The sequence below is a fragment of the Brachycentrus maculatus genome, unplaced genomic scaffold, assembly GCF_059751285.1.
Source record: "Brachycentrus maculatus isolate JH-2025_06_01 unplaced genomic scaffold, ASM5975128v1 h1tg000277l, whole genome shotgun sequence".
Lineage (NCBI taxonomy): Eukaryota > Metazoa > Arthropoda > Insecta > Trichoptera > Brachycentridae > Brachycentrus > Brachycentrus maculatus.
Window position 1 is genome coordinate 424,177 of NW_028281028.1, and position 23,726 is coordinate 447,902.

Consider the following 23,726-nt stretch of genomic DNA (forward strand, 5'->3'; position numbering starts at 1 on the left):
TATATATATATATATATATATATATATATATATATATATATATATATATATATATATATATATATATACATATATATATATATAAATATCTTGTTTGCTTTGAATATCTAATAGAATTTGAATCTGAAATCTGGCCCGGCTACTGAAAATGTTGGCCACCCATGATTTAAAGTATACCCGCTGAATCTCTTGTGAGCTGCGTTTTTTCCGTTTCCTGACAAGTGCAGAAAATTTTTGTGTGCAATAAAAATAATGCAATGTATATTTGTATAGGTTAGCACAAATACTACTGCAGACTCTTATCCACACCCAAAAGTGCATAGGGCACCGCGCCAAATCTATGCAGTGTTCATTTGATCGGATATATATGAAGGCAAGGTGACCAGGTACCAGTACAGAGTATTATTAAATAAATATTAGAGTAAATGTGTCCAAAACCACTATACTATGAAGGCGGTTAGCAACGTCCAACACGAATAGTAAAAATTAAATTAAATTTCCAATATTAACAAACTTAACTAGTACTTTTAGTATTTTATATAATAAAACAACTAAGTATGTAGTTTTTTTCACTTACTTATATTTTATTTGAGCAGTGACCTGGTTTCGTTGTTACCGACAACAGACTGGTGGAAGGCTAGAGAAAATTTATAAAAAGTTATAAACACAACCCGGTTAGAGTTGATTTTACATATTTTTTCTGATATTTTCTGAAAATAAAATCATGGTTTTCAACCCCCGCTTGTTGTGTACTTATATGAACCTCTCACCAGTCTGATGATGTCGGTAACGGTGAAATCCGGTCACTGGCCCATAAAAAAATATGGAAAAAAACTAAACCAAGAAATATCAATACAAAACTTAAATACTTTAGTATGTGTTATTGTAATTTTATTTACGTATAGTACTTCAACCTGTTTGCCACTATACTGTGGGGTTGAGCAAGTTTGAGTAGCAATTTATATTACATGTTTTATCACAGTAATATGTGACCTGGCAACCCCGGAACGCACATGAAGCGCCCTATACGCCATCGGGGATAACATCGGAAAGAGGATAGACCGCCAAAGCACATATCGGCCGATTACAGAGCCATTAATCCGACGTAGCACGGTGCATTTGTCTCTCGGCGCTGGCGGGAGGAGGAGGCCAACTAGCTACCCGCTACCCGCTGCTGCGCGCCGCGCACGCGAGCCTGCATCTCCACTCTCTTTCACTTCTCACTGTTCAATGGAGCGATTGATTATTTAGGAGGCGGGGAGCGAACGGCGAATGAAAAATACGTGCATAAGTGAAACGGGACAAGTACCCCGCGATGGGAGAATTAATGGTGTCGTTAAAGAGTAATGGCTTTAAATATAATGATAATTAGTTATGATGACCGATTTTTATGGGAAAAGTACACATGGAAAAAAGCGATATAATAACACGCGTCGCAAGATACGAGGCGATCCTCGTGGTGAAAAGCAATAATGACGAAGATGATGATAATTGGAATTTGGAAACTTTCGTCCAACTTTTCATGTTAAACTTTTTTTTATTAATTGATTCGGCAGTCACTTTGTGATAATATCTATCCATTTTTAATCAAAGTTTTACTTAGTAAATATCACTATTTCTTAAAATCTATTGTGACACGTGTGCATCGAAACACGTGTCACACAATAGATTATAAGAAATAGTGGCATTTACCAAGTAAAGCTTTAATTGAAAATGAACATTTTTTGTCTGAAATTACTCAATATTCAATTGCACAAAAGTCTTGCATTCTAATAATCACAGTCAAAATAACACTAAAAAAGATAAACAATTAAAATATAACATAATTAAGCACCATGTAACTTTTTCTACATTAATTTTATTTGACCAGCAACCCGGTTTCGTCGTAACCGACATCATCGACATAGTTGTTATTTAACTAACTAACTAACTAACCATCACGCCGCTTCCCCGCAGGGGTAGGCAGAGAGAATCGAACGCCACACCACTCTGCAAACATTCTTTGCCTCTTCTACATTCATGCATCTCCTCATACATACCCGACGATTATTACGACTCCTGACCCGGCCGCTTTCGAGTATTTGACATACCTGATTGTGCCAAGTTTTCCTCGGTCGTCCTCTGCTTCTTTTTCCAACTACATTCGCTCCATAAATTTGTTTAACCGTTCTTTCTTCACTCATACGCTCCACATGTCCAAACCATCTCAACACACCTTTCTTAATTTTATCGATAATGCTTATCTCAGCCTTACATTCTTTCCTTATTTCATCATTCGAACATCTATCAAACATCGTTTTGCCACACATTCGTCTGAGGGATCGCATTTCGACTGCATTCAGTCTGCTTTCATCCTTCTTTTGCCAACTCCATGCTTCGCTTCCATACATAAGGGTTGGAACCAGAACTCCATTGTGTACTGCCAGTTTAGCTTCCGCTGATAGATTTTTATTTGCTAAAACTGATTTTAGTGCACCATTCACTCTGTTCCCAGCATTCACTCTCATTTCTATGTCTTTAAATGCAGTTCCACAAAGAAATGTCAGCAAAAACTTTTTTTTTTAAGATAATAATTTAATTTAAAAATAATACTTTAACTTTGTATCGCGATTCAGTAAACCCATATATATAGCTTTAAATGAAAATTAAATGCGGTGTGTTTTCCAAAAGAACCCTACGTATTCTATTGTGTTGATGTAAAGTGCGCAAAGAAGGTATATAAACATAAAAATAATAATAGTAAATAAATTACAGAGCACCGTTTTCTAAAAATACTGCGTAATGAATGCTTTAATTGAATTGTAAAATATAAATGCGTGATTCCGAAAATAACATATATAAATAAAACAGTTCTATTTTTATATTTTGACCTTTCCATTTTATATTAATACCTTTCCAAGTGGAAATTTAATAGTAAACACATTAATTAAAAATAAATATTTTTAGACGTCTTTGCAGTCGAGCGCCTCTGTCGGGAAATTCCAAAAAATATATAAATAAAGGCTGATATGTATGTGGGCTGGAGCCATGGCAACGATTGGATTGGTACACACCCGCCCACATGCATCCCATGAATAAACCTCGGTTTCGAATTTAATCTGGGAGTTTACTAACTGTTCAAAGAAAACAAGTATTTTAATAAAATAACAAATCTTTTAACTTCGTTTTCTGAAGTAAATAAACACACCTCAAGCTCTGATTCGCAGGACTTTGAAAAAGTTTATGAAATGACACAGATTTTGAAAACGTGAGCAGATTTTTACGCATTTTAATAAACAGAGAAGTCAGCAAACGAAAAAGGTTTTTAAAAAAATACATCGAAATATCATTTACAATATCTGGAGAGTATCGATACATGTGGAAAAGTGCACTTATAAGTAACGAGTAAATTAATAAGTTATATTTTTGATTCATAGACGAAGTGATTAGGGATACCTGTAACTATTATAAAAAGAAAAGATGCCAGAAAATGGGTGTAAGAAAACACTTATTGGTCACCGAGTAGTTTTTATTTTACTACACTACTATCATCACGTCGTTTAAGGCAGGAATAGGCAGAGAAGACGGAACGCCACCCTCTTCTGTCCTGAAATACACTCCTAGCTTCCTTCACGTCCATAAATCTAGTCATACCTAGATGTATGGATGTGAAGGAAGCAAAGAGTGTATGTTTTAATTTTTTGCGTCACAATTACAAGTTAATATCATCACCATACAACAATTCAATGTTGCAAAAGTCGAATCATAAATATATATTACTATGGGAGCTAGGGCTGCCATACAGTATCTAGAATTGAACCCAGGACAGCGACTAACCACTGCACCACGGAGCCGGACAAACCGATACATCGCATACAATATCAAAGCGCAGAGTTCTTATCGCGTTCCCACCATATAACCTCTTCGGTGCCATGGTCTATAAAACGAAAAACTACATTTTTTGACATCTTAATATAGAAGAAGAATATGGGAATCTGGATATTTAGGGCTTATAATCTGTCAAAGGCTGGTTAAATGATCACTTTACATACATGAAACATTCACCGTTCTACGTATGATGGACAATCACAAGACTCAAAATTTTTGGAACTCTTCGATAGATGAACATTCTCATGACACAGTACATTTGATTTCACAACAGCCATCTATGTTGGATTGAGAAAGCTCTTTATTTAGCAGAGACCCTTTATTTGGATGTACGCAGGATCCGAACCCCGGATTATTTTTACATACTGGGGAACGCCTGAAAACATGATTTTGACTGGAAACGATGAATTTGGCCAGTTATTTTTATTCACAACATTTTGAGTGTGTCTTTCCTATGTTGAGATATCGAAAAATTAACTAAGGGGAAAACCCAGAAAAGACTGCGTTCACATATTGAGAAAAAAATCCTTAGAAAAGTTGTCATTTTTACCTATTACATTTTCCGTAACATGTTTCAAGTTAACAGTCGCAACATTTTCACCATTTCGGTAAATAAATATGAGAATACAATTCACGAAAATTGGTAGCTCGAGCGTGCGTGTTTCTGACCGCCATGCTCCAAGTAACTTCAATTTTAGTACATATCGTGATTCGTTTGTTTTTTTCTTCACATAATTTATATTTACTTATTTACATTCAATTCCAAATATATTGATAGTAAATATAAAATACGTTATTTAAAGTAAGTATTTTTTTCTTTTAAAATATTATTGTTATTTTATGATCAAGTATTTCAAATACTTGAAGGTGGTCAGGTCAGGAGTCGGAATAATCGGCGGGTATGTATGAGAAGATGCGCGAATGTGGAAGAGGGGAAAATTGTGTGCAAAGACAGATTGGTACGGCGTTCTATTCTCTCTGCCTACCCCTGCGCGAAAGCGGGGTGATGGTTAGATAGTTAGTTAGTTAGTCAATATTAAACTGTACTCCATACTTTTGTCTTATGCGCTATTGGGTGCGGGTAAGGGCCAAAAGAAGAAAGGAAAGGGATATAGAGAGAGAAAACAAACGTTTACTTTAAAGCACTGAGAGCCGACATCGACAATAATAAGATATAGCGGAAAATGCATTTCCTTTCTTACGTTTTCAACATGCTAGAACTAAATATTTAACTGTATCCTACAAGTGTGAGTTCTATGTAAATAAAAATGTAAAATCGATTATTATTTTTTGACATCTCATCAAAGATGAAGAAGAATATGGAAGTCTGGGTATTTACGGGGCTTAAGCCCCGTAAATGCCCAGACTTCCATATTCTTCTTCATCTTTGATGAGATGTCAAAAAATAATATGAAAATAACTCCTGTAATTGGAGATAATCCAGATTTTGTGAACAAGTATTTGGACACACTCAAAATGTTGTAAGTAAAATCGATTGTTCAAAATCATAAATCTCCTAAAATAATTCACGGATAGCCATAAAATTTTGACACAACATTGTGTAAATAATGAAAAATGCTACTAGCAGTCAGCATTTTCAATTTATGTATTAATTTTAAATCAAACACAGATTTTTTGAGTATACTAAGTTGTATTTTAGTATACTCAAAAAATCTGTGTTTGATTGGGAAGGTGCTTGCCCACGTAATCTTGCAGAGAATCCGAGCCCCCATTATGCAGGTGCTCAGAGAAAACCAGGCAGGGTTTCTGCCTGGCAGGTCCTGTGCGGATCAAATCCATAATATTCGCCACATTCTACAGCAGAGCCAGGAATTTAACAGTTCTCTGGCGATGTGTTTTGTAGACTATGAGAAAGCGTTTGATAGTCCGCACAGGCCCACACTCTGGAAAGTACTGGAAGCTTATGGGGTGCCTGCGAAATTAGTGGAGCTAATTAAGTCCCTTCACCTCAATAGTGAATGCCGAATGAGAGTTGACGATGTTGTCACGGATTGGTTTGGGGTCTCTACCGGAGTCAGACAAGGCTGCGTCCTTGCACCGTTTCTCTTCATCATCCTCATGGATTTCATTCTTCGAAAGTCATTACCATCTGACCGAGGTATATCCATCTCCCCCTCCCGGAAACTCTGCGACCTAGAGTACGCAGATGATGCTGTTTTAATTGATGACTCCGTCGAGGGTCTTCAATTGATCGTCGACAGGGTAAATAGGTACTCTACGCACATGGGGCTTACAATAAATGTTGCAAAAACCCATGTGTTGTGCAACAGCTCATGCCTAGATGCCCAACAACCCTTGACGTTGAGTAACCAGCGCATCGAAAGGGTCGAGAGTTTCAAGTACTTGGGAGTGTACGCGACTGAAAATGGCAGCCTTCAAAAGGAACTGGGAGTGCGATTAGGACTCGCTGGGTCCGCATTCAACAGTATGAAGGCTGTCTGGAGATCGGATTTATACTCGGTGAAAACCAAATGCCGCCTATACAATGCCTGCATTGCTCCTGTTCTCTTATACGGCTGTGAAACATGGCACCTTACAAGGGCCCAAAGCAGCCGTGTACTAAGCTTTGAGAACAGGTGTTTGCGGAGAATCTTAGGCGTGCGGTGGTTTGACTTTGTGAGGAATGAAGAGATAAGGCGTAGGACGCAGCAAATCTTGGTCACAACTGTCGTCAAAAAAAGGCGATTCAGTTGGCTTGGCCACGTACTCCGCATGCCTCCTGAGAGCCTTAATCAAGCTTGCCTCTTTTACAAGGCATCAGGTTCGCGCCGCCCAGGACGACCATTGCTGACAATTCGTCGGCAGTTCTCGTCAGAACTTCGCGACGCGGATCTGACTTGGGAGGATGCAAGGGAGCTGGCAGCCGACAGAAAAGCCTGGAGACAGTTTGTGGACTCCATATGCTCCACCTAGGGAGCGGATATGGTTATTATTATTAAGTTGTATTTTACTAACAAAAACACAAAAAATTATATTGTGACAATTGTTACGCTTTGTTAGGGCATTATCAAACGAATGTCATTCAAGACATTCGTTTGATAATGCCCTAACAAGGCGAAACAATTGTCACAATATAATTTTTTTTTGTGTTTTTGTAAATAAAATACAACTTAGTAGACTCAAAAAATCTGTGTTTGATTTAAAATTAATACATAAATTAAAATGGAGTTCTACAAATTAAACGCCAAATCAATAAATAGCATTTTCAATGTTTTTGATTGCATTGTTGTTTCTTTTTTTTTTTCATTGCTTCACAAGTATTGTGAAATTAAACATGAAATTCAACATGTTAGACATGAGTGCATTATATTTTCTTTATATTCCATTTGATCAGAATGAGCCACAGCATCGTACGCACGGGTACATCTATTGAATAATAAAATCGAAGATGAATTCGGAGCGGCGAGGATAAAACAAGGAGCCAAAGAACGGGTGAGAAAATATCAGTGACAGCGTACGTAGCCACCATTATTCAAATAAAGAGACTTGGGGCGCATTTTTGCGAATCGTAAATTCTTTCTTCGGGGGGGGGGCGATATTGCCGACTGCCACCCGGTCGGGGTCGGTGGAAGGGGTCGGTCGGGCATTGGACGCCCGCGATAATAACTGTCAAAACGGCGGCGCATTCCGCGGGAGCCGGGGGGTGGCGGACCGGGTTCAAGACGTGTCGGTGCTAAGGTCGGCCCGGAGTTGACTGCACGAACTCGCCGACACCTAATGTTCTGAAATGTTAGTTTTTTATCTTCGTATAAATTAACATTTCAACGTGATTGTTTTCACCCCGCATGACACTCGGTCGTGTCAACGAAACGACCCCGCTTTCATTGGGATTTCACGGCTACCCTGAAAATCTACCCTGCGAGCGTCATATCAAAAGTTTTCGAAAGTCATATTACGACACTAGTATTTTTTCCCCTTTTAAACATGCTTCTTACCTAATGTTTTTATATGCCTATTTGCTGTACCTTTTATTGCTTTATATTTTACATTTTTCCCTGCGTTTTTCAGTCTTGTTAACCTTAATCCCATGGCCCAAAATGAGTAGTAAAAATTACTAATCGGGAAAATTATAAACGTGACTTAAGTATGTAATAAGTCAAAATAAATAAATGTATATCCCGTGGTAAAAATATTACGTGCCTTGTGAATACTGTAAATCAGGAATAAATTGCTCCTACGTCACTGAATGAATTCTTATTTTATATGTAAACGTATCAAGATTTATAGGTTCCGAAGTCATTTTGTCTTTATTAGTTTTTCTTTATACTAGCGTAAAGGATTTTTCCAATCGATTTAAGAACACATATCATACTTCAAACAGAATCAGTAAGTAAGTACTATAAAAATTAACTTAATACCATAGCGTAGATAATTTAGCCACTTGTTTTCAATATACAATGCCTGCATTGCTCCTGTTCTCTTATACGGCTGTGAAACATGGCGGGCCCAGAGCAGCCGTGTACTGAGCTTTGAGAATAGGTGTCTGCGGAGAATTTTAGGCGTGCGGTGGTTTGACTTTGTGAGGAATGAAGAGATAAGGCATAGGACGCAGCAAATCTTGGTCATAACTGTCGTCAAGAAAAGGCTACTCAGTTGGCTTGGCAATGTACTCCGCATGCCTCTTAAGAGCCTTAATCAATCTTGCCTCTTTTACAAGGCATCAGGTTCGCGCCGCCCGAGACGACCACTGCTGACAATTCGTCGGCAGTTCTCGTCAGAACTTCGGGACGCGGATCTGACTTGGGAGGATGCAAGGGAGCTGGCAGCCGACAGAAAAGCCTGGAGACAGTTTGTGGACTCCGTATGCTCCACCAAGGGAGCGGATATGGTATAATATATAATGTTTTCCATTAATAGTTTTCCTCTAGCTCTAATTGTTTTTGTGGAAAATAAATTAAATCAAATAAAACCACGATTATAGACACTTGTAAGGCGGAGTAAGGGAACATCCCAGGGAAGGAGATACTCTAAGTTCCTAAGAAACACTTATGCCAAAAATTGAATACCGAATTAGGTCGAATACCAAAATAGGGCAGAATAAAATCACGCACTTTAGCGTGAGATTTGTGGGCTGGGACAAAAACATGTAATATTTGTTAGCCGATGTATTTTTGTAACAACATTTAACTTTTTTTGTTATATGAAGCAAAGTATCCGGACCAATTCAAAATAAATATAAATTTTTACATTTTTATTTTTTTGACATGTCACTACTGAAATTCTTGGAAGTTTTATATATGTATATGATCAAATTTCGAAAAATTGTACTCTCTCCCAAGTGGAGATAATCCAGATTTGTGAACAAGTATTTGGACACATTCAAAATATTGTAAACAAAATAACTGGCAAATTATAAGCTACATAAAAATAATAAAAACCATGTTTTCAGGCGGGTCTCAAGTATGGGAATATAATCCAGTATTCGGACCTCGCATACAAATAAAAAGACTCTGCTTAATAAAAGCATTCCTTATTCCAACATAGATGGTTGTTGTGAACTTACATGTAGGTACTGAGTCAAGAGATTGATCAATATATCTAGGGGTTGGAAGAGGAAAAATTGAGAGGTTTGGTTGTCAATCATGGGTAGAATGGTGAATGTTAAACATGTGTAAAATGATCACTAAACCAGGCTATGACAGGTCGCAAGCCCTTTAATTGCCCAGACTTCTATATTCATATTAATTTATGTTGAGATGTCTAAAATGCAAAGGTATAAAACCTGTAAAACACTTAATAATTTCAGACGCATCGTTGAAACAAAAAAAAAGCAAAGTTTCGTCTATGCAGTTAATACCACGGGCAACAACTGGTACATATAGCTCGCCGGTATCGGGCACGTCGGGGGTAGGTCGTTAGGGGCGGAGGCGCGGCGGCAGGGGGGGCCAGACGTCTGTCGAGTTACTATGCCGCCGACCCTGCCCCCACACCCCCACCCCCACACACCCACCCCCCGCCGACCCGAGGCGTCCATTTTTCCGAGACTTGTATCGCGGTTACGCAAGATTATACACCCCCCGACGCCGCGCTCCTACGCTCTAAAGTGCGGGCGTCTTGTTAACCTGAAAATTGGACAAGCGCGGGAAATTAATGGTGGAAACGTTCCTCTTCAACGTTTCCACTAACAATTTTCTATATGAAAATAATATTTTTTATTTTCTACGAACCGGATTGCGCTGAAGACGTGCTCTACAAAATGAAGATAAGATTTCTTCGATTATCGCGGCCAATGTCTGTCGCGATTGCTTTTGTTGTGGGTTATTATGCCTCTGTGTTACGAGGGAGGAAGTACTACAGAAATGATCCCGTAAAGTACAGTAATTGTTAGTGGACGTGCAAGTAAACTTCCATATTCTTATTATTTTTTGACATCTCATCAAAGATGAAGAAGAATATGGAAGTCTGGGCATTTACGGGGCTTACGACCGTCATAGGCTGGTTTGAGTGATCACTTTACACACGTGTAACATTCACCAATTCTACCCATTATTGACAACCACACTACATAAAGATACAAAGTTTTGAGAAAAAGAAACATGTATAATGGTCGAAACTCTTCATATTTAAAATCCAGCAAACAAAACTTATCGATAAAAAAAGTTATATCCCAATATGTTTTTTTTAAAGATAAAAGTCGCCACACACGTGCGAGTTTCGTGCGGCAAATAGTCCGCTTGGCTCGTAACATGAGCCATTATAGAGGTACTTAGAATGTAACTAGGCGCCCGAGATAACTGACGTGTCAGTGCTCTATCTATTTCCGACCAAGGATTATTATAAAAGTAGATGACGTCAGCGCGATTACATAATCCCTCGTGAGTGTATTCCAATTCATATAAAAATTTATATTACTCGTGTCATAAACACTTCGGTGTGTTCGCACCTGACGACACTGCATCAAATTGATGCAGCGTTATTTTGATCGTAAATAACATCAAGGAAAGTTGGTTTGAAGCTTCGTCATTATTATTTAATTTTTTTCGGTACATTTTTTTGTTCTAAAATTTATGTTATTCTGCGCGGTAAATCGAAAATACATTTATATCAAAATCAAACAGAAATATTGCGTTTTATAAGCAACGAAGACTGAAATTCCCAGTTGGATCTTAAAATAACCTACATATCAAACATTAAAAGGGAAAAATAATATCAAAACTTTTAAAAAAATTATATGAAGCAAAATGGCATATATTTTCATATATTCTCTTTACTACAAATATTTAGTATCGTAAGAAATCATATCAGAATTTCTTATCGATTGGGTCTTTACTACAAAAGTGATTATCGACAATTTTAACATAACGAAAAAAAAACAATTAGGTCAATTCGGCTGTCCAAATTTAAAATACAGTAAGGGACATTTTTGTAGTATGTTTTTTTTGCATTTTTGGACTAAGTAGACTCTACTTAGTCCATAAATGCAAAAAAACGTACTACAAAAAATGTCCCTTACTGTGTTTTAAATTTGGACAGCCGAATTGTTACTGTGCCCTCGATTTTCAGAATTGTAAGTAAAATTATATTTTTCAGCTAACGGTGAACGGAATCACAAAAGTAAATAATAGCAATTTATCAAAAACCAACTGTCAAACTGACGTTCATTGAACGAACGAAAACATAGAAAAAGCGCAGATATGAGAGTATTTGTTTTTTTATTTATTGTCGATGGATATTTCGTTACACATAACGGATCAGGTTGCATTTATATACTTTATAAAATTAAACAACTTTGTTTTAACCACTTTTTTATTATTAGTACACTTTAACCTACCGGTTTCGACAAGAACATTGTCATCGGGGTTTATTAAATTCTAAAACATTAAAATACTCATAATTAATTACATTCCCTTACTAAAATGTGCCACAAAGATCCTGCGAAAAACATTCAAGAAATGCATTTATATAAATTAAAAGCACATGGGTGATAGTAATTTACCAATAAAATATATTGAAATGATGTTAGAGTAAGCTTATATGGAGAATGAGGATCCGCTTAGTTTCTCCGTCGCTCTTATTGGTATGAACTTTTCGTTACAAAGTCAATTTTTTAACATGTTTTGTGAATACGAGTAATGGTCACGTTAAACATTTTTCTTAAGTACTCGACCCATTTATTTGTATCCGCCAGTCATAAAATTCATCGTATGACAATATTATTATGGTTTACAATCTGATTCGATTGATGAAACGCAAATGAAGGTAAAATGCCGAATAAAGTTGCTCGTTTTTAACTTCCTACCCTATCTGACTACCATTTAGGTGTAAGTCACAACGGTTGATCAACATCATAATAAAATACCATTTTTAAACGAATATAATAATAGTCATGAGGGGTAACTGGCAATCAGGATGATTCAGTATGCGATCGGCTTGCTCGAGAAATCGGGCTTATCTTCGCGCACGATTTAAAAAAAATATATGTATTGGTATTTTAACTTTTTTTCAGAATACATATTGAAACAATATTTTTATAATTTATTTTTACCTTTCAGTAACTTTTTTCTTTTCAAAACCATTTACTTATTTAGAATAAAAACTTTTTTTTCAATACAAAAACTGTGTTTTAAGCAACATCCAAAAATTCAATTGCATTAAATGTTACCCGGGTTTGAAGAAAATTAAATTGTGGGATATCAATTCGGCTGTCCAAATTTAAAACACAGTAAGGGACATTTTTTTGTAGTACGTTTTTTTTGCATTTTCGGACTAAGTAGAGTCTACTTAGTCCATAAATGCAAAAAAAACGTACTACAAAAAAAATGTCCCTTACTGTGTTTTAAATTTGGACAGCCAAATTATCCCGCCTTAAAACGCGGCGGAGTGGAATCGCTTTCTAAAAAAAATATTTAAAAACACATTCAACGCCGATTCGTAGATAATTAATAGACAACGCTCTTTGTTTGAACAGTGCAACGCCATTTAAGATCCACCACCGGCAGCCCGATGGTATAATGGCACAATATGTGGGTGCAACATGAGTGTGTATTATCATGACGCAAGAAATAATACCAGGGAACATTGTACGACGCGAGCTGATTATCACGTCATACATAAATAACGCATGCACGTTAGATATTCCGCACAATCATGTTATCTGACGTCACGCATCGAATGGGTGCAAGACTCGAGTGTTCCTGATGGCCCCAAGTATCGGCTTACGGAGACTAGGAGTAGATTAACGTTAGGAAATCATGACTGAAAAATATACATAAATTCCTTGAAGAAATCGCTGAAACATGTCTGGTAACGTAAGTATATAAACTCATCACACACGAACTGGAATCTGATTCTTTAAAAAAAAATTGTTAGTTGAAGACTTTCGCTCAAAAAAAAATATACAGTATATTTTCAAAGTTCATTGAGATTTCGATTAATTTTTATACACCCCTTTTCTGATTATACACGGACTGTATATTTTTTTTTAAATCCTGTATATCTAAACTCAGATATGTAAACTAACGCGGCGCTAATACACTAGCAAATACCATATAAATATTCAGTTTTTAACGTCTGCTGTATAAAAAACCTGATTTAGTATTTAAAATAATTGAAAGAGTGTGTCCAAATACTTGTTCACAAATCTGGATAAGCCTATGACGATCTTAAGTCCTATAAATGCCCAGACTTCCATATTCTTCATCTATGTTGAAATGTCAAAAAAAATGTATTTAGTGTAAAATATATTCTATTAAATATATATAACTATTGTAACTGCAGGTAGAATTTAAATTTTTGGGTAATTTATATCCAAAATTAAACATGGTTATTGGATTGAATTCTACTTTTATATACATATCGCAGTCATACAGGAGAAAGTGACCAGGTGCATTTTTTACGAAAACGTGATTATTGACTATTTGATATCTTACTAGCTTAATATTGACATGAAAAAATCCCAAAGCCATTTTAGACTTGAAAGTATAATATATTTACTTGTTAAAAATGACTAGCTGCATTGATTTTTATTTTCTTGCCAAGCAAAAGTGACTTAAATGGCCCTCCTGAACATTTTACGTTTTATTAGTAGTTGGTCACTTTCTCCTGTACGACTACGATATAAGAATACGATAATATGTGACGCGTTTCGTCTTATTACTCGTGATTGATAATGTCTCACTAAGACGAAACGCGTCACATATTATCATTTATATGTAAATAAAAGTATCATTCAATCCAATAACCTTGTTTTATTTTGAATATATTGCCCAAAATCCAAAAAAAATATATTTATATATATATATTTGAAAGTGGCCAGGCCAAGAAGCGGAATATCCAATGGTGTGTATGAGGAGATGCACGAACGTGGAAGAGGCGAAGATTGTTTGCAAAGACATTAACATAACATAACATAAATTGTATACATTTATTTAAATCAATATTTTAAACATATTTAAAAAATTATTTTTGCAGAGACCCACCAAGCCACCCATTGTGTCTTGTCGGTGGAGTTCTTTTACACGCATATTCTTTCACATAGCGGTGTGGCGGCTACAGGCCGCCCCACATCCGGCTAGAGGCGTCGCTCATCAGTTATCGGCATTATTATTTTGCATTGTTATCGTTCCCCATAAAAGTGGGACAGATGCACGGGCCGGATTATGACGCTAAGTGAAACTGTTACACAAGACGTCTCGGAACACCGATATTTTTAGAAGCTGTGCGGTGGACGCGCGCTCGTCTGACCGGACATCTTGCCATTTCGCAGAATATCATCAATCCCTTATCCGCAACCTAATGGTGCATAGGGCACTGCATCATAAAAACGCAGTGTTATCTTGATCGTTAACATACGAAGGAAATGTGATCAGCCCTCCGCTTCAGGAATTTGTGACGCATGTGAAGTCACATTCTTGCTTATTTATTGACTTGGCGTTTAATTTGTAGAACTCCATTTTAATTTATGTATTAATTTTAAATCAAACACAGATTTTTTGAGTCTACTAAGTTGTATTTTATTAACAAAAAACACATAAAAAATTATATTGTGACAATTGTTTCGCCTTGTTAGGGCATTATCGAACGAATGTTTCATGACATTCGTTTGATAATGCCCTAACAAGGCGAAACAATTGTCACAATATAATTTTTTGTGTTTTTTGTTAATAAAATACAACTTAGTAGACTCAAAAAATCTGTGTTTGATTTAAAATTAATTCATTCTTGCTTTCTCAATTTTCCCAAATACCTAATTCAACCAATCATCAAACGATAATACTGCACTCCTAATGGAAACGCAACCGGTAAGAGAGCCGAAGCTACCATTGTGACGATGGCCGAGGTAGCGGCGGCGGCCTACGGTATCCGGAAGCATCACTTCCAGCGGAAATTCCTCCGGCCCGTGGTACGCGCGGCGGGCGGGGGCGGGGGGATGACGTCACTCGCCGGTTTATTTATACGCGCGTCGCGCCGGCAGGCCGGCACTCGGGAGGCAGGTACCCGCGGGGGACCTCGGGTCGTCCTGCTCGGCCGAGCCGCTGGCGCTGCCCTGGCTCGGCGCGCACGTTCGCGAGACTTCAGAGAGACCTCTATTTAAATCGCGACAGCATCTCGCGCCGCGTGGAGCTAGTTGCAGCGCGAGAGCGGTCGGCAAACCCGTTTCTCGGAAACGCGGATTTGATTCGTTTCCTTTGTGTCTGGCGCTCGAAGGACTAACGAGTCTCGATTCGTAGAAAAGTGAGAATTATTAAATGCGTCTTTCCTCCCTCAGATTGACCGAGCATAATTGAAAGGAAAAGATAATGAAAAAATATATATCTACTCTGCAATGATACAATCAAAGAAAACATTTTTTTTTGAAAATTATAAGTAAAATTCAAAAACATTTTTGTAAAATTTAAAAAAAAAATCTGGATTCGCGTATTCGAGTCATATGAAGCGAAATAGCCATCAATTACATGAATATGTAAAGTGGAATCAAATATACCGTGCCTTCATTTTACTATTTTCTTATAGGTAATGTAATGCTCGGGCTCTCCGTATTCGATTATGAATTTGGATGAAATAAATAATTTAGATGACATTGATCCATTGATGAGCCTTAAATAGATACGAGATATGCTGCCTCCGTAATCGAGTTCTTTGCATATTGCGATACACATATTATTATTGAATAGTACTTAAAAAAATAGATATAATAATATAGAAAAAATGAGAGAAGAATTCAATTGGTTATCTATAAAAAAAAGACATTAAATTTAATATGCTGATCTTTATATATAATTTTTTTTTTAAATAATTCATGAAAATATTACTAGAAATGAGGATAAAATAAGACTGCCATTGTTGAAAACAACCGAGTCGCACAATTGTTTAATGTAATGTAAATTTAAGGGTTTGAAAATGTATGAAGAATGAAAAGAGTCTGAAAGAATTTAAAAATAAATGTTTTGTGTTGTTGTTTGGGAGACTATCCGCTATTTGCCTGAAACGCGTCACACGAGGATCAACTAGCCTTTAAAAGCAAATCAAGATATGGTAAATGAAAAAGACGACGCGCGCCTATGAAGCGATGTGACCAGATTCGAGAGACTAAGGGCAGTTTATCAGCCTTGCGACAACAGCAACAGATAGAAAACGCACATGACCCGGCGAGATCTGGTATGATCATGACCCAAAGCCACGAGGATGATGACGACGATGTAGAAAAATAATTATTCTAATCGGACAAAGACACAAATGCGAACTCCGTTAGATGAGTAAACCGTTTAAATGCGTCGTAATGAAACGGAAACAAAAACAATGACTCACCTCGTTGATGTGTTTGTAGGTCTTGATCAGGTCCACGCTCAACTTACGGAGCGGCGCCGTGGACGGGTCCCGGAAGTGGTGTGGTATCCGCGCCTGCATGGCCTGCAACAAAAGTTCGCATCAATTAAAGTGGTATCGGAACCAGCACCATGCACCGTGAGGGGAATTATCCACATGAACGTCATTTTTGCCAGCGTAATCAACAATAATATAATCTTTATTATATTATTGTTGATATAATCTCCATTTGTCCGCCTCCGTAGTGTAATGGTCAGCACGCTCGGCTACCGTTCTGAAGGTCCCGGGTTCGATTCCCAGGGGGGGTCAAATAAATATAAGTGATTTTTTCACTCTAATAATTATTCAATATTACCCTGGACTGGTATCTAAAGCGGAAAGCTGATCACCTTGCCTTTATGTGTTAACGATCAAGATAACACCGCGTTAATATGATGCAGTGCCCTATGCACCATTGGGTGCGGATAAGGGTTTGAAGTGATAGGTTCTTTAAAACTGGGTTGCGGCTTTTTACACTTGAAATATTTGCGTAAATCTTAAGAATTCAAATATAGGGTGATTTTTTTTCTTTATTTTAAATTCTTTTGCATTACATGACATAAATTCAAATACAAAAAAATATATGAATAAAATATAAATATAAATACAAAAAAAGATCCCGCAAAGGCATGGCCTGTGTGTGGGTATACAATATAATTTAGGTCATAGTAAAGGGTATAAGGGTATAGGTATTATAAGTAGAACTAGAATAATAGTGTTAATATGAAATACAAAAAATACTTGACTATCAGAAAACATTTTTTTTTAAATAAAACAAAAAACTAATTATGATTCATTATGACCTTTTTTATTCTAAATAAAAGACCAAAAAAATAAAATGAATCGTCAATTTATTATTATTTCAAAGAGAAGTTTATTTTTTAAAGATAGTATTTTCTAAATTTTAGAACGTCCATTTTGAAGACCTAATTTTCGATGACGCGTTCAAGCATTTCGATTGGTATGGCGCGAATGACGCTGGCAATGTTGGCTTCCAATACCTCAATCGAAGCAAGCTTATCTTCAATAAATAAAGCTTAGAGGTGTAGGTGCTCACACGATATAGGTGGCCAATTCAACGGTCCAAAACATCAAATTAACATCTCACCGAATCGATCTCTCAATAGAGCCATTGTTTCAAGCGTTGTGTGGCAAGTAGCGCCATCCTGTTGGAACCAAATGTCGAGATCTTAGGTTTCAATTTCAAGCAGCGAGTTGTATGTTTTCATGACCCGTTAGCGGGCATCATTCACAGTAACGTGAAAAAAAGGACTGATGATTCCACCGGCCCATATCCCAGACTAAACCGCATTTTTCGTGTGGATATAATGGAAGATCTTGATTCTCTCCAGGTTGCTCATCATCCCAAATGCGTCAATTTCTCCCATTGATGTACCCATGAAGCCAGAAATGGGCCTCGTCGCTGGACAAATCTTTGGTCGAAAATGGATCTTGAAACTGAACAATTTATAAACGTTGCGGTGTGAATCTTTTCACAATGAAATGTCAAACGATGCTGTACAAAATTACTAAGACAGTTCAACACGACTCAAACGTGATCTGTCAATGAAGTCTATTGAAAAAAGGTCACAATGAATCACCGTGTATTTGTATTGAAAAATGATTTTTTTCATTTCTAGATTGGTCTCCCTTTGACAGTTGTAGGGGGCAGGTAGCAACATTACCCGCATGTTGGAGGGGGCGGGTAGCAACATTACCTGTATGTCCGAGGGGGCGGTGAGCTGCAGCAGGTGCTCCTCGGCCACCAGCCTCCCGTACAGCGGGACATGCCTCTGCTGCCTTCCTCCATCACTGCCCACCGCAGTGGACACTGGAACAAAAACTCAACGTTACACACAGTCCAAGAAAGCTAAACTTAAAGACAACCCATATGGTACACTCTCGACTGCATATAGACCTAGTAACGGAAACGCCATACAAAGATATTTGACCGGTGGACACCCCCTGTATCCTACCCTCTTCCAGTTAAAAATTGTCATATTCTCTAGTTAATTACTGGCGTTTTAGACCCATGCGACAAAAGCGGGTGTGTCGGGTTGTAGTCTCGTGGTCAATGTCGCGGACTCTTAAGTCAGAGTTTCTCGGTTCGAACCCATTCTACCACAACTTGATACCTATTTCTAATAATGAGCCGCTTAGTCTCACAGAAATAGTATGAAATTGAAATATTTGTGTAAATAATAAAAACACAAATATTTCTCTTTAAAAATAAACAACAAAAAAATAAAACGGAACTATGTCAAATTAAATGTAAGGTTCATAAAGAAAATACGTAGAAAACAAATTAAGAAGTTTGAAATATTATATTTCAATTGTTTGAAAATAATAATAATATGTGGGTATCGTAGTAGCAAAATTAGAATTTTCCAACAGAGGATTTTGAGACAAATGTCCTTCAAGGAAACCCCGAAGATAGTAGATCCCCAGGCAAACCCCCAAAAAAGTGGAGAGATAGGTAGCAGTCGATATGTTAAGATGAACAGAGGCGGCACAGACAGATCTATAGAAAGATTAAGAAGGCGAAGATTTTGAGACATTAACGTATAAATTATTGTGGAATTGTTTAATTGGCTTTATTTTTATTAATGCAACTATTTTTGTTAATGTAATGTAATTTTTACTATTTTTATTTTATACTTTTTGAAACGTAAAGCTGTAAAATTCCCAAACAAATAATAATAAAAAAAAATAATAAAAAAATAATAACAAAAAGATACATCAAATGTATACATATTCTATGTTACTGACCTACTTGGAGGTAAATATACATAATAAGAAAAAGAAAATATTTTTTTTTATTTTTAGTTATTATATTTTTTCAAATACGAGCATACGTATGTCTTCTGATCAAAATGTTCTACTGACAAGATTTTGTTGTTTTTTCTTCCTATTTTAAGAAGTTGGACATCCGGCAAAGGATAACACACGACTCGTCTAGATATATTTAAAGGAGGGAACGAAACGTAGCATTTCTTAATATCTCTTTACGTAGGAATGATTTATTTATAAAATTATACAAAAAATATAGCAAAGTGAATCAAAGTTCAGCAAAAGATTCCGCCTTGCTCAAGTTCGTGGTCATGAATGGCCTGAATTTAGAGTGGTCAGAAAAAAAAGAGAAAAGTGGGTATAGAATAAATACCTAGGAGGAAATAATAAAAGCAATTTCATAACCTGTGTGACTAATGTTAGAGGAATTTATTACAATATCTGCAAGTTTCTAAATTCGATTCCACATATTAACATTGTGTTTTACTTTTTGTGCAACTTTAATTCATAATGAAATATAATATGATAAAACTGATAAACACTGGTAAAAAAGGGGTTTAAATTAACACTACTAGTTTCAGGATGGCAGGCCTCCCAAAATTAATATAAGTTGATTGAATCGTTATTCAGATTCATACATCGAAGGGCATGTATGACTAGATGTATGGATGTGAAGGAAGCAAGGAGTGTACAGAAGAGTGTGGCGTTCCATCCTCTCTACTTACCCCTGCATAGAAACGACGTAATGGATTAGTAGTAGTAGTAATTATGAAGTGTTACAAAGCTAATGTCGACACCATGTCAAGTTATTTTAAAATTTATTATCAGTTATATTAAAATTTAATACGATAAAAATTAATGTCAGTAAGTATTTGAGTAATATCAGTCAGTATTATTAGTAGAGATATTATTAGTAGAGATATTATCAGTAAATATTTTAACGTCGAATCGGTGGTTCAGTTATGAATACAAAAAAAATACTGTATATGTATGAACGGTTGCTTTTTAAATTAACATGACATTTAACCATTTTCATCAACCATCATTTTCCATTTTACTAGAGTGGCCCTTTTTAAAAGAAGAAATTTTTGGAAGCTATTTTAAGATATTTATATTGAGCTTAAAGTTTTAATAATGTCGGTAACCATTTTACATTTTATTTAAAGAAATTACATTTCTTAGCAATCATAGTTGAAATATGAAACTGTAATTTTGTGAATGGTACTAAATTACATTATATATTTATGCGTATACTCGCATAAGATATGAATGAAAATTTCTTCTGGAATAAACATTTTTCCAACGCGCAATAATAATAATAACCACATTTAACATTCGTAAAATGGATGTAGAGGTAGAAGGAGACTGAATTGATGTTCCGCCCCCGTAAAAATAATAAATATACTATTTTTACCTGGGGAATCTGTATACTTTACAAACATTTCTGATGAATTGGTATACCTGAGACAACAGCGAATATTTGCTATCGTACAACTTATATAAAAGTTTTATTTTTTTAATTACACGCGTTTAACAATGAATTATCGTAATACTCGCAACCGTCTACCGGTTTTAAATCATAGTCCTTTACCCAACACTTACTCAAATATTTAAACATTGAAACCGGTAGACAGTAATGAATAAATTTATAAAAAAAACTACAATGTGATTCCTTTCATAAATTATGAGTATATATAAATAAATGTAAATTATTGTTTGTAAAAAAAATAAAGCTCCTACACAACGTTTCGTTCCAGAGGGGTTTTTACCTGTGATGGGTAAAAACACGTTTATTAAATGATAATAAAACATTATTTTTTCATTGAAATGGCAGCGTCATCTGTTGAGGTAACAGCAACACACGCAATATTTAACATTGTCCATGGCGGATAGAATGCATCTTGATAACAGAATATTGCTGATTAATACATTTTTAATACTTACATAGCTTAACAAAATTGTGATATTATTAGAAATGTGTGCTTTCTATTTTCTTTCTTATCCGTTAATTCAGACTGAGCTAAAGTATCGCGTGGTCGCGTAAACCTTATAAATGGTAAATAAAAAATCTTTAAAGAGTCACTTTTAAAGTAACTTTTTATTTATTTATTTACAAAGGTAAAGAGACCAAAAAAATATATGGAAATAATAAATAATAAAATAAATATTTCATTAGTAATCACATCATTTTTTTAAGTAATTAAGAGTATGTGGTTGATCTCGCCGAATGGAATATGGTGTAAAATAAAATAATAAAGTTTTAAAAATTAATTTACAAAAATAACGTTATTTTAGCACACCAAAATACGTACAAACATCTTTGGAATGCAAAAGGATTTAGCTGCTGACCAGCATATAATTCATCACAGAATTGACGAACTAATCAATCTAGCAAAAAAAATTAAGACTTACATGTCACAGGATGATTTGAGTATTTAACAAACATTACTGGACAGAATTCAATATGCACGTGTACAGTATGGACTAACTGTGGATGCACTCGATGGAGATTAAACACTGTAATGAACTATAATATGGGTTATATATGTATGAATATATATTATATTCCGAGTTTAGTTTTACTACCATCTATGGAAAGAGATTAAGCGATAAGCGTTGCAAGTAGCTACACAAATAAATATACATACATATTATTGTCCGATATTGGTTACCTAAAAACAAGTATTGAATAGACGACATTTCTAGGAAATTCAATGCGATAATCACTCACCCTAGATAGTATGTAATGGACTTTCGAGTAATCAATTAGTGATAAAAGATAAAGATAAAACAGGATATTTTTAATATGAAGTACGAATTTTAATTGAAATGCACAGACATAATTATGATTAAATATGTATAAATTGGAATAATTATGAGGGAAAGCGGTGTGATGGTTAGTTATATGTCGTTAACAAATATATGGGGCGAATGTGTTTGGTAATCCGCCTCCGTAGTATAATGGTCAGCACGCTCGGCTACCGTTCTGGAGGTCCCGGGTTCGATTCCCAAGGGGGGTAAAATAAATATAAGTGATTTTTTCACTGTAATATTTATTCAATATTATTACCCTGGACTGGTACCTGAAGCGGTGGGCTGATCACCTTTCCTTCATGTGTAAACGATCAAGATAACACTGCGTTTTTATGACGCAGTGCCCTATGCATCATTGGGGTGCGGATGAGGGTTTGAATGAATGAGTGTTTGGTAATAGAAGCAAATGATGACCGAGGAGAACTTGGCATGATCAAGTATTTAAAATGTTTGAAAGTGGTCAGGAGTCGTAATAATCGGCGAGTATGTATGAGGAGATGTATGAATGTGGAAGAGGCGAAGATTGTTTCATAGGACAGTTTGGTGTGGCATTCTATTATCTTTGCCTAGGGGAAGCTGCGTGATGATTAGTTATTAAGTTTTTTTTTAATTATAAAATATATTCATTGCATTTACGTACAAATTTAATGTCTGCCAGCAAAAAGCTCTTTGGACTAAACTTTATTGTCAAAACGGTTATTTTGAAAGAATACCTATTTCTATTGAAATCTAATCTGATAAATAATCTAAAAAGATAAAATTCCAAGAAAGGTTTTAAAAACACTACAATCAATCGTTAAATCTCTAGCCGTCCATAAAAACATCCTTATTCCTAATTCCGACGATCGTGTTCCTCTCCTTACAATTCCTTTCCTGATCCTACGCAACTTAAGGGACTGAAACGTATGATACAACACGACAGAACAGATACTTTTTTATATACCTTTCATATCAAAACGAACTTAAAATTGAAGTTTTGTACCGACATTTCTTGGTGGAACTGCATTTTACACAGTAAAATAAACACAATTTTTTTATTCTGTATTTTAAAAGCATTGATAACTTTGTGGTATGGTAATAAAACACTCTCCTTATCATTCAGTTACATGTGTAATACCACTTTTATAAACACTTATTTGTGACGACCTGTTTCGGAAAATTATTCCATCATCAGGTCATAAAATAAAATTATTACGATTTGACATTTGAATAAAAATTTAAATTTTGAAAGATAGAAACGAAATTTGTTTTTATATTAATTGTTTCGGCAGTCACATTTTTAATTCAAGTTTTACTCGGTAAATATCATTATTTCTTAAAATTTATTGTGACAGGTTTCGATGCATTCAGCATCATTTAGCTTAGCGCTTAGTTTCAAATGCGGTGTTTGAAAATGATGCGGAATACATCGTCACACTGGATTTTAAAAA

General features: G+C 35.8%; 1 protein-coding gene across 9 annotated transcripts in view; it reads right to left on the reverse strand.

Moving 5' to 3' along the window:
- LOC148305208 (serine/threonine-protein kinase minibrain-like) overlaps positions 1–23,726 on the reverse strand; it is a 100,226-nt gene that overhangs the window by 65,377 nt on the left and 11,123 nt on the right. For 5 of the 9 annotated variants that reach the window (XR_015838224.1, XR_015838225.1, XM_088267058.1 and 2 more), the window contains exons 3-4: positions 18,411–18,523; positions 16,636–16,737 (exon numbers count right to left, since the gene is read on the reverse strand). Coding sequence is in view for 6 of the 9 variants with exons in the window: in XM_088267058.1 (XP_088123184.1) it covers positions 16,636–16,737; positions 18,411–18,523 (215 nt within the window). In the remaining 3 variants the exon portion in view is untranslated. The remainder of the gene's footprint in view (positions 1–16,635; positions 16,738–18,410; positions 18,524–23,726) is intronic. The other 4 variants (XR_015838226.1, XM_088267061.1, XM_088267059.1 and 1 more) reach the window with 1 other exon arrangement.